Source organism: Lissotriton vulgaris, chromosome 10 (assembly GCF_964263255.1).
Source record: "Lissotriton vulgaris chromosome 10, aLisVul1.2, whole genome shotgun sequence".
In the NCBI taxonomy this organism is placed as follows: Eukaryota; Metazoa; Chordata; class Amphibia; order Caudata; family Salamandridae; genus Lissotriton; species Lissotriton vulgaris.
The window spans coordinates 890,847,515-890,860,493 of record NC_141698.1 but is presented as its reverse complement, the minus strand read 5'-3'; the positions used below and the strand labels follow the sequence as shown (position 1 = coordinate 890,860,493).

Here is a 12,979-nt window from a genome sequence, read left to right as displayed (position 1 = left end):
CTGGTTGAGAGCGTATAAAGGTGTTCTTTGGCCTTATTTTGCTATTTGCTCTCATTGTGTACTTTCTGTAGAACCAATGCTATCACCTTGTTGCAGGGCTATCATAAAGTCTATCTGTCATGTGCTACTCATCTTTGGGTTCATCGCCCTACAAAGTCCTTCACTCAGGCACTGATGCATTATTTTTGGGCTTCCCCTCTGATCATCGTAAGAGAGTCCTAGGTTGTCCAGGTTAAGGGGTAGATAGCGTGCTGCTGTGACTGCAGACACAGTGGCCTCAGGTACTTCATTGTCCATCATTCGCCATATTGCCGCCTCCTCTGCACTTTCAGGTTTCTTCCACAACACTTATTTCCGCTACTGCAAACTAGACATTGAGTCAGGCAACAGCAGTTAACAGGGTTCCGTAAGTGGTCCAAATACATGATTGCTATTGGAGTTAAGTGGAGAGGCAGCTGTTATACTTTCCGCCAGGCTCTGCCCCTCCATGTAGTATTTTGGGTCCAATTCTCAATGCTTTATTCAATGAGTAGGTGTGAATTCCGGAAGGTGATGAGTGATTCAGGGCTAGGGGAAAATCCGGTTACAGTGGTTTGTCACAGAAACATGTTTGTGAATTGGGCTTGTTGTCTCTCAATGTACGTGGATTCAAGCTTAATTAACAGCATACGGCTTCAGATGCATCAGAGCTATTCAGAAGACCCAACGGAACATAGAAAATGATTGGTTAAAATACCCTTGCAGTTAAGAAACTAAGCTACTCTCTGTTCATTTGCCTGTTAATTTGTCCAATCACTCTTAAAACCAGTCATCCGTGCAGACTTTGCGAAAAGTGTATTTTTGAAAGGCTGACTAAATGTTTTGCAATTGAATGAGTTACAGTGACTCAAAGTATTAAAGTATTAATATGAAATATCCACCAGGTTTAAATTAGGCTGCAAAGTTCTCTTTCAAAACTGTTTTTATGGCCTTCAATAAGTTCTATGTATTGACCAAGTTAGTGGTCTCCCTGAATGAAACAGACATGTCAGGAGATATGAGGAGTCTATAACATTTTGTAACAGGTGCTTCTAAATGGCAGCATACCTTGCATGAAGATGTCTGCAATATTTAAAAAAATGACTGTTTTACAAATCTGATTTAGGTTAGTGGAACAATCACACAACTTCACGCTTGTAATAGACATTTTTGATTGGTATATATTTTAACAAAATGCTACAACTTATATTTTTATGTTTTAAGTTTATGTGATTACTGTGTGTTGATTTGTGTTCACAGTGGGACTTTACCATGACATATGGTATACTCTGGGTCGTAGTTCTGGCATTATTGTCCTTTGGAATTCTATGTGCAATTATACGATCATTTGTGAGTATTTTCTTCTTTTTAATTTAGATTTTTTCCGGGATTGGACAGTGATTTATATACACAAATATTATACGAACAAAAAGATTCACTATTAAAGTAAATGTATATATGAATGATGTAATAAACACCAGATATTCTTTTTTTCAATACAATATACTATATTCTATTATGAGGCTTATTAATTAATGTTGTATCAGTCTTTTTAATTTGTGTACATATATTTTCCCTAAAAAGTTATTGTTGCATAATTGTATAGCACTTCTCCATTCGAACTAATTTTTCCATTCAGCCAGTGAAGAACTGTGAGTACTAAACCACCTCCCTGAATATTAGGGTTGATACATTTTATACCCCTTCTTATAGTTACTGAAGTAAGTGCTCTAACAACCGTATATACCCCAGAGGGACATAACTCCTCATCGCATTAGTTTGTATCAATCTTTCAACTGGTGTCCCAACGTTAATCCTTCATTGTATTTGTGCTCTTTCTTTCATGTATGAAAAGATGTTAAATGCCAATAAAGATGGTTAAAAAATTATGTTTTCTATTTTTTTTTTGTTTTTTTTTGTTTGTTTTTGCTATTGAGTTTAATGATATTTTTAATTGGTTATGTGACATTCTCTTTTTTTTGTTTAAGAAATTTTTATTAAGCGTTGAAAAGTAATACAAAAAACATGTCATAAGAAGTTAGAAAAAAGTACATATGAATATAATAATAAATGACATCAATCCAGAGGAATTTATATAAGGAAAAGAAGGGTAGAAAGAAACAGAGAAAGGAAAGAAGGAAAGAGAGAGAAAGAAGAAAGCAGAAGAGAAGGAAAGAGTAGAGGAGAGAAAGAGAAAGAGGAGAAAGCGTAGGTAACCAGAGGGATCATGAGGGATGAATAGCACGCGGTAAGGGAGAAGGATTAGAGGAAAGATAGGAAGTGAAGGGAAGCCATAACAGATCGGATTTAATTTTCAGAGGAACAGAGGTGGAGGAAGCAATAGAAATTCTGTGTTCATCACAAATGTAATTCCACCATGTGTGGACCGAGAGTTTTGAATTGTCTTTCCAACACGATAAAATAACTTTAAATGCAAGAGCAATAAATAGGTCTAACAATTTAGCAGAAGAGGGTGTAACAATATTAATATCTTCAGATAAAGAACCTAAAAATATGCGTAAAAAAGATAACGGGGAGGAAAGAGATAACATTTTCATACATATAGTCCAAACATCAGTCCAAAAAGATAAAACAGGGTAACATTCGTAAAGTTGGTGTTGTAGAGTACCTGGAACTTTGTAACAAGACCAACATAAAGGAGAAGAGGTTGGAGAAAATTTATGAATAGTAACCGGGGTAATAACAACTCTATGATATATAAAAAGTAAGGATTGGGTAATGCGTGCAGCAACGGAGACTTTGAAAATCCTGGACCATAAACGATCCCACATTGCAGTGTCAAGGGAGACATCGAGGTCGGTTTCCCAAGCAGTCTCAACAGTAGATTTGGAGCGAACAGACGTATTGGATAGTAAAAGTGAATATACAAGAGCAGCTTTAGGGAGTTGAGTAGAAAATAGAGGATAAAGTGGAGTGACAGGAGTGAAGGAAGAAAAAGATTCGGAAGAAGAAGGTAGAGAGGATAAGTGAGATTGAATAGCAGATGTTATAATAGAATATTCAGAGAGAAATGAGGAGGGTAAATTAAACATGTTTTGCAATACTGGAAAAGAAATAAGAGAGGAATCAAGAAAAAATTGATGTACAAACAGTATATCCTTTTCTTTCCAGTGTTTAAAATAGAACGATTTACCTTTATATCTAAGAAATTTGTTATACCAAACTACAGAGGATAAAAAACATTGTAGAGGGGAGAGAGTAGAGGAAAAAACATTTTGTAATAGAGATTGGGAATACTTCAAAATGGGATATTTGGATATAAAGGTACAATTTGACATAAAGGTAATATGCTGAAAGGAGAAATATTTCAAAAGAGAGAGCGTTCCAGAAGAACCCACTTAGGGACAGGAGTATCAAGGAAGTTATAAGGCAAGGAGAAGGATTGTTTGATCAAAAAGGCAGAGTGGTATGAGCCAAAATCAGGAAACCGAACACCACCTTCATTTTTATGTCGGATCAACTTATGTAAACCAATGCGGGGATGTTTATTATTCCACAAAAATTTTGTACATATGAATTAATACGAGAAAAATAGGATTTGGGAATTTTGAAAGGGAGCATGGAAACTGTGTATAAAACATGAGGGGTAATCATCATTTTGATGGTGTCCAATCTGCCCCACCAGGACAGGAATAAGGGGGACCAAATTTGAAGAAGGGATTGAATTTTGCAGGATAATGCATCAAAGGTTAATTTGAGGGTGTCCCTCAGAGAAGAAGAAAACCAGATACCAAGGTACTTAATTTTAGTGGGGCACCATGCAAAATCAGTGTTATTAAACATGTATTGAAAACACAGTGAGTTAAGGGGTAGGACTTCCGTTTTGGATAAATTAAGCTTATAACCTGATATGGAGGAGTACAACTGAACTTCATTTAAAAAGGGTGGAAGGGAAGATTCGGGATTAGACATGTAAATGAGGACATCATCAGGATACGCCGATAATTTAGTTTCAACAGAGGAAAATTTTATACCAGTAATGTCAGGGTTGGAACGAATGCGCTGTAGAAAGGGCTCAAGACATAAAATAAATAATAAAGGGGAAAGGGGACAACCTTGTCTCGTGCCTCTGGTCAAGGAAAAGAATCTGGAAAATTGGTTATTAACAAAAATACTGGCACGGGGGGATGAGTAAAGGAGCTTAACCAAGGATATAAAATTTGGGCCAAAACCAAACCAATGAAGGGTACGGAACATATATTGCCAATTAATACGGTCGAAAGCTTTCTCAGCATCCAGAGAAAGGCTGCCAACGGGGCTTTGACATTTTTACTGTGAGCAAGGACATTGGAAAAAAGACGAGCATTATCAGCAGCGAGTCTACCCTTAACAAAACCCACCTGGTCTGTGTTGATTAAGCGAGGGATAATGGAGTCAAGGCGAGAGGCAAGGATTTTAGCAAAAATTTCACAATCATAATTAATTAAGGATATGGGGCGGTAATTTTTGCATTGGGAGTGATCCTTGTCAGGTTTGGGGATAATTACAATGAGAGCATCCAAAAAGGACCCAGAGGCTTTAGCATCCGAAATAAAAGAATTAAATAACTGAAGGAGTTTAGGGGCAAAAAAGGAATGGAAGGAGGAATAAAATTCGACAGGCAGACCATCGGGGCCAGGGGCTTTTGATTTTTTGAGAGAATGAATGGCCGTGGTAATTTCCGGGAGAGTAATTTCACGTTCCAAGTGGGAAAAGTCAACGGGGAGGGAAGGAGGGGAAGGAAGACCTTCAAAAAATGTTGTTAAGTTTGCATCAGAGGGGTGTGTATCATCTGTGTATAGGGCTTGGTAATAGTTGTGAAATACTTCAGCAATGTCTTCATCGGAGGTAACCAGTTTATTGAGAGAATCATTAAAGATTGGACCAACAGCTTTGCGTTCTGACTTGATTTTCAAATAATTGGCCAGCATTTTCCCTGCTTTGTTCTGGCCACCATGAAATTTAGATTTTATTTTAAGGAGGGTGTGACAGGCTTCATTAGTGATAATTTTGTTAAGTGCTGTTTTGGCAAGAATCAAGTCCTGAAGGGCAGAGGAGGATTTAGAAGTGAAATATATGTGTTTGAGGTTTTTAATCTGTTTAAGCTGATCCTCATACTTTTGCTTATTGAGCTTCTTTTTCGTAGAAACATAGGAAATCGTAAAAGCTCGAAAATAAGCTTTAAAAGCATCCCAGGTATTAGGAATGGAGGTATCAGCGGGGTTATTAAAGGAAAAGTATTCATTGAAAAACTCAGTACATTTTTTCATGAAAGTGGCATCAGATAAAAGAAAATAATTAAATTTCCAACGACTAAATTGAGAGGGGCTAAGGGAAAGATCAAGGGTAGTATATACAGGAGCATGGTCGGAGATAAAAATAGAGCCAATAACAGATTTTTGAATGGAGGGAAGAAGAGACTTACTAATCATAATATAATCAATTCTTGAACGTGTGTGATGAACATTAGAAAAAAAAGTATATTCCAATAAATCAGGGTTACACACTTTCCACGAATCATATACAGGACGTGAGGCAATGGCAGATTGAAAACTCTTATGAGATTTGTCAGGCTGAAATTTACTAGAGGACAACCGGTCTGAAAAAGGGTCTAACCATTGGTTAAAAATCACCAGCTACTATAAAATCAGGGCAATCTATGGATGCAATGAGCACTTTGATGTCTTTCCAAAATTTGGGATCTGGGCGAACAGGGCCATATATATTCAATAAGACCATCGTCTTGTTGTGTATAACAACCTTTGCCATTGCCCAACGTCCTTCAGTATCATTTTGAGATGAAATAATTTGAACATTTAAAGCTTTATGCAACAATATAGCAACCCCTCCTTTTTTGTTAACGGCAGGAGAAAACACAACCTGACCCACCCAATGTCTCTTAAGCTTAAGTGATTCAACGTCTGAGCAATGCGTTTCCTGAAGGAAAACAACCTGTGAATGGAATTTGGTTAAGTGTGACAATACCTTCTGACGCTTGACAGGATGACCAAGTCCTCGCACATTCCAAGAGACAAAATTACACATGTTGGGAGGAGGGGAGGATGGGCGACAAATGGAAGCGACACATGGCAAGGAGATCACTACAGAAGGGAAGACAAAAAATATCAGTTAAACAGTGGATTCGTAGGACGCTCACCATAACAAAACCAACAAGAGTCAAAAAATGAGGAACTAATAGTCGAACAAATAGAGAAAACAGTAGAGACCACTTAGGAAGAAGATAGCAAAGAGAAAGAGAGGAGAGAGAAAGGTAAGAAAGATATGTTAACACAGAAAGAGAAAAAGGGAACAGATCAAGGCACGAAGGCTTGATCTGAGAAAAAGAGAGCAACCAAAACATGTGAGACGAGGGTACACCAGAGAGAGGACACGCCCCACGAGCACACAGGAAACGGACATTAGGAAAAGGAAAAACACAAGGATGTGAGGTAAGTATCTGACGAAGATAGAGAAGGAAGATAAGTTAAGAGAAGTTAGATAGAATAGAATAATGGTAATAAAAAGGGAGAACAAAGAAAGACATAAAAGCATTAGCTAGCAGTGTCCATAGTGGAAGGAGAGACACTTAGCAGATAGTCGCGAAGTTTCTGTGGCTCATCATAGGATCTGGTGCGACCATTATGTGTGATCTTGCAGAAGCAGGGATGTAGAATTCCATACTGAATGCTGAGCTGTCGCATCATGGGACGGAGGTTCAGGAATTCTTTACGCCGAGCATTTGTAGCAGAAGATAGATCCTGGGAAATGAAAATGTTATGACCAGACCACTGGAGACGACGTTTGGCCCTGGCAGCCTTCAATACAGCCATTAACTCTGTGAACTCCAAGAATAGCATGATGATGCCACGAGGTTTGGAGGCATTGGAATTGAGGCGGCCAAGACGGTGTGCTCGTTGGATGTTGAGAGGATGTGACGATGGTTGGAGTTCCAAAAGTTCCTGGAGAAATTTGCGAATAAAGGAGACCATGTCAGCCCCTTCCAAATTTTCCGGAACACCATAAACGCGTAAATTATTTCGTCTATTGCGATTTTCCAAATCCTCGGTGTGAAGTTTGAGCTTGTGGATCTCTTGTTCCAATAATGGAATCTTAGTTGAGAGGTCTTGGACATTGCTCACTCGCTGTTGTAAATTCAAAACTTTATTTTCCATAACCACCCAGCGCTCCTTAATCTGTTGAAGTTTAGCATTAGTAGCAGACATAAAAGGTTGAAGACCACGCACCTCTTCAAGGATGGAGTCCAGTACAGGATTAGTCGAAGAGTTAAATGGGGAGGGCGGGTCATTTTTAGGCCTTTTAGGCTTGGTTCCGGTCTGCGACAACTTCGGCGAGGTAGAGACATTCGCCATGGTTCAGGATACCAGAAGCAGATATGAAGTAAATATGAACCACCGTGAAAAACAGAGTCCAATAAAATTGTAGAGTTTGAACCGGACTGGAGATGCACTATGATGATAGGGGCACACAATGTGGCAAATATAAGGCGATGAAAAAAGGAACCGCCAAGTAACGCACTATACTTCAGTGCGAAGACAACAAAAAGCCACACAGCACCGTAGCGGAGGCATCAACCAAGACCAGAACATGGGCAAGGTGGTATATCACAGCGCTAATATAAAGTGCCAGGCTAGAGAAGTAAAAGCCGGAACACAATAAGGCTTGTATAAACAGAGTAATGACAAAATGCAGGAGGCAGATGATCATGGGAAACCAGGAGAGCAAGTGTCATGAAAAGACGGTGAGGCAATCACTACATTGCCCTTATATAGAAGTAGAAAACATCGCAGTCAGGAGACTCAAAATGGCGGCCGTTTCACCTCAGAGGAGCTGTTGCGCATTAGACTTAAATAGGCAAAGCGCACAAAGTAGAAAGAAACTTTGAGCAGTCAGTAAAGAGAGCTGCACCATAATATTATGTCCAGAACAAGCTAATGCCGGAGCGAAAGGGGGATTGAAGAAGTTGCGAAGAGAGACATTCACGCCGGCGGCAAACAAAATGGCGGCCGTTCGTGATGAGATGCCAGAGAAAAGTTACCGTTGTAAATTTTAAGTGAAATGTCGCTCGTAGAGGCTGCACAAGCGTTCCATTGTAGACTGTCCACCTTCCGACACTGCTGTATACCAGAGAAGCCGTCCGAAAAACGTCAGGAAGGGTCCTCACGGCATCCGCGGATCAGTCCGTAGCGGAGCTCACAGGAAAGACGACCTCTGCAGATGGCGCGCAAGCCACGCCCCCTATGTTTTCTATTCTATTCAACCGATTCACAAGTACACGTATATGGGATTGGTAGTGAGCAGTTTGGTTAACATGTCACTGCATGTGCTGTGGGCACATGCTTTGGGATGCATTAAACTATTTGTGAGTATCTTGATTTAGAAGGGTGCTATAACAGGTATAACTCATGGTACTTCTGCTATTATTGCTCTTTCATAACTACATACTTTTATTGAATGAATTTTTAACAACTGGAAAATAGTGAAAATATGTTTTCACCTTAACCATGACGCACCGAACAAATGTGTTTTTTTTAATAAGAAAACTTCTTATTGAAAGTTTTCATAAATCAAAACAAAGCGCAGCATAGGACAGCAGTAGCACAGCAATGCATCATCCTCATCACCGTTATGGCGGATTGCAGCAGTAAAAAGCAATATGACATGGGAAACAGTGCAACCATCATCATCCAATCACGACAGGTGAAACAACAGTGTACATCATGTGCAATGATTATGCAAATGACCTCTGGAAGTGGGATAAAAAAATTACAAACAGACAACAAAACAATAAAGGATGGCAAAGCACATTACAGAGCTATCCAAACACAAGAGTGTCCCATAGCTAAGTGGCGCGGAGAAGACCAAGAGTTTGGGGCCAGAAAAAGGCAGGAGGAGGAAATGCCAGTGTGAAGGGTTCGGGAGGCCACCATTGCAAAGCCTAGGGCGCTTTGCAAATGTTTATCTAAGTGAAAAGTTGGCGCGCTCTGAGCCTGCGACACTTAAAACAGGAATGTTCCATGTGAATGAAATAATCTAACAGTGGTTGCAGGATGCGGGTACATTTTGTGTCAATGTGTGCTATCTTGTGGGATAGAAGCTCCATGGCTATTACATGCCACACCAGCGTAAACCATTGGGTTATAGGAGGGGCAGAGGCTTTTTCCAGTGAAGTGCTACGAGCTGCTTGGTGGCGCCTTGCATGTGGCTTACAAGACCCCAATCAGTGTGGGTCCATTTGCAGGCCGTTTGCCTGATTGTGGCCATTGGAGGGACATAGGAGGCTTTAATACGGTTAATCATGCGCGGGCCAAGTGCAATCTTTTCGAGGACCACCCGTAGAAAAGACCAGTCGACCCTGTAAAATACCATCTCCGCGTCTAGCAAGAGAAGGCAGGAGGGATGCTGTGATGGTGGGACTTCTCTATCAAGTGCACGATACAACAAATATTACCTGCCCCTTGTCGATGCCGGATAAAGCCCACCTGGTCGGGGTCTATAAAGCCGAGTAGTTATTGCTCCCATCAGTTTGCCAAGATTTTGGTGAAAATCTTAGTATCTGTATTTAAACAATGCAGTTGGTCGATAGGATGCGCACAAGGTTGGGTCCTTGATGGGCTTGGGGATAAGAGCTATCTCCGCTGCCTGCATTCGGGGAATAAGACTCGTTTCCGACATGAGCGATTTGAATAATTTCAGCAGTTGATCTTGGAGATAAGGCAGAAATGCCCTGTATAAGGCAACCAGAAATCTATCCGGTCCTGACATCTTGCTGATAGGGAGTTTCCTTAGAGCCCGCTGAATCTTGGCTATAGTGATGGGGGCTTCAAAGAGCTCAGCGTTCTTTGGCTCCAAAGTATCCCAGGTACAAGCATTAAGATAAGAGTTGATAAGATTGTTAGAGGCATTTTGCCCGGTGTATAGGACCTTGTACATGTTATGGAATGCTTGTCATTTCGCTCGCTCAGTGGTAGCCCATGCCGGTTCTTAAACTCTCATTTTGGCAATGTGGGTCTGTGCAAGCTGCAGGTGCGGCTCACAGGTGAGGAGTGCACAACCATGTCCCCTTCCTCATAGAACTGTAGCCTTAGGGCGAAGAGGGACCGTTCAACTTTCTTTTACCTGTGGGTCCGCAACTGGTCGTACAACAAGGCCAGCTGCCACTTGTTACAGAGGGAGGAAGCAGAGTGTTCAAGGCACTCAAGGTTTTTAATCCCGGTATTCAGTCCGGACTCCGGTCTTTACCAGGCGATCCTCAACAGCACGTGCAATGGGAATGGAGGTTATGACCCCTCTAATGGGGGCCTTCAAAGCCATCACATAGCTTGTGCACCTGGGTTTCCGGGAGATCGTTGAGCTCGAAATACTATGTGATCCCATTTTGGATCTCAGCCACATCAATGAGGTCCCTAATCAAATGGGGGGAATCCGCTGGGATTGGATGAATAGTAATCAGTTGAAACTCAACCCGGATAAGACTGAACTCATCCTGTTAGGAGGCACTCAGAATCCTTGGAGTCCGCGGTTTGGCCAAATGAGTTGGGCACTCCCCCCACCCCATCTTCCTCAGCTAAAAGTCTTGGTGTGATAATAAACAACGACCTCTCAATGAAAACCCAAATAACATTGGTTACCTCGATTTGCCATCATCAATTAAGAAAAATAAGGAAGATCAGCAGACTCCTCACAAGAGAAGCACTAATACAGGCTGTCTTAGCCTTGGTGATCTCTCATTTAGACTATGCCAATTCTCTATACTTTGGCATATTACTGTATCTCACCAGGGGACTGCAGTTAGTACAGAACCAGGCTGCCAAGTTGATCTTTCAGCAACGCAGGGGGAAACACGTCTCCCCACTCATGAGGAAGCTACATTGGCTCCCCATCTTACAACGTTCTGCTTTTAAAGTGGGCTGCCTGATTTTTAAGTCCCTGCATGGCCCAAGCCCAAAACTCCTCTCCAACCTCATTCAAAGGCATATACCTGTGCGCAATCTGCATTCATCGTATATGAACCTCCTATCCACACCTTCTAACAAACTAAAGCGACACGGTGGCTGCTGATTTGCAGTGTTGGCACCCGGATTTTGGAATTCCCTTCCATCTAACATTAGAGAATGTACGGACCTCATGAAATTCAGGAGACTTCTTAAGACCTGGCTATTTGCCCAAGCCTATGACTAAATTAAGCGCATGACAGACCAATAAAGCTCCAGCACACCCTAGACCAAGCGCCAAAAAACCAATCAGTGTACACTCTCTCTATCAATAATTTTTAACATAACATAAACAGCGCTCACAGGCCCCGCCACGGTTCCATTTTAATTCCAGATGGGTGTGATCCGAGCTGTAGATGTCCGGGATGGAAACAGATCCCAGATCTCGAAGCAGGGAGTGGGTGAGAAATAGGTATTCTATGAGGGAATATAAGGCATGGGCATGCAAGTAGAAAGAATAGTCATGCAAGACATCTTGTGCCTGATTGGGGGAGTAAATATTGAGGAAGGTAAGTGAGAGGGTGTCTTGCTGCAGAATGTGTTTCAGGTGTCAGCCTTCCCTATTGCGCACTTTGCTCAGTACCTTAGTGCAATAGCAAGCCTCGCACATAATCGCCACCATCTGCTGTTTGTTGAAGTGTATGCCCAGAAGTGTATCTGGTATTTCGATGAGACATGCGATGGGAGTCTTCCTGCAGGAGTGGGTCTCATGGAGAAAGATGACATCAGGATCCTGTAAAAGAAGGTAGAGCCATATTTGTCTACACTTATTGGGTGAGTCTAGGCCCTGGGTGTTGAGGGAAAGTCATTTAGTGTAGTGGGTATTAGCCATGGCATTGGGAAAACAAGCATGCCCAGCGTGTCGCCAGCTGTAAGCAGGGTGGCTTAGCAGACCGCCAACCAGTGGAGACCCAACCAAGGGTAACTCCCAGTGTACTGGAAATCTGTGAATTGGTACAACAGTTGTGGCCAATTGTTACTGAGAGGGGGGCCAGGGGTGACACTGAAGGCACCCAGCATATGCTAGGGAGGTATTGGGAAACTCTCCCAGGAGTGATGCTGTCCTAGTAAAATTAAGAAACAAGTAAAGAAACATTCAGCAAAAGGCCAACAGAGCCTAACAATTGCATTCAAGTCCCTGGACGATAGGTGTAAGGACACACTGGCCATAATGGAGGAATCACTCCCCTAAAGTTTGAATCAAGAGGGAGGAGTGTTCAGTGGCAAAGTTGGTCCACACCTACTCCGGATCCCTGCCTCTGAGAAGCATTAAGGCCAAAATAGTTTGAAGGCACCAAATGGTCAGACAGATGCCTCTGACTACCTGTCCCTGCAGAGCAGTTTGTGAAAAGAGCTGAAGGGCATCCCATGAAAATATCCGTAGGTGCAGGTCCGGGAGCATAGTCTCTGGAGAAGGAGCGGGGACACTCGCCTAACACAAAGCTATCCGATGCTGCAGATATATCAGCTGGCGCATGGGACCATGTCTACAATGTATAGGAGATAGTGGTAATCTCCGTACTGTTTCCGAATAGCGCTGGGGGAGGCTGTCTCAGGAAAAAATAGTAGCTGAAGGGGTGGGAGAGGCTATTGCTAAAGTATTGGTTAATGTCCCTTTTGACCTCATGAGAGGCACCTGCCTTCAGATGTCTGTCATGGCGTTGGGATTTTACTGTAGTCCAGGTGGGGTGCAGTGCTTTGCAAGAGGGAGAAAAGGGTGGAGTTGGTCTTCCCTCCCGTGCACTTGTCGTGATTTTCAAGAGTTGTTTCGCTTCAGTCAAGGAGTGGAGGACTTGGCGCTTGTTAAGATGATAGCAAATGGGTGGTGCCATGGTGTGTATCACTTACAACGCAACTTTTACGTCGCATTCCGTTACAACGCAGATTTTACAACGCTGGATCCATTACATCGGATGCCATTACAACGCATGGCATTACATAGGAGATGC

The 12,979-nt window shown here is 41.9% G+C and overlaps 1 protein-coding gene across 1 annotated transcript in view; it reads left to right on the top strand.

The window, feature by feature from the left end:
- Positions 1 to 12,979, top strand: part of LOC147688954 (protein lifeguard 1-like) — a 206,904-nt gene that overhangs the window by 154,302 nt on the left and 39,623 nt on the right. Inside the window, exon 8 of the mRNA XM_086941860.1 lies at positions 1,279 to 1,368. Coding sequence (XP_086797986.1) covers positions 1,279 to 1,368 — 90 coding nt within the window. The remainder of the gene's footprint in view (positions 1 to 1,278; positions 1,369 to 12,979) is intronic.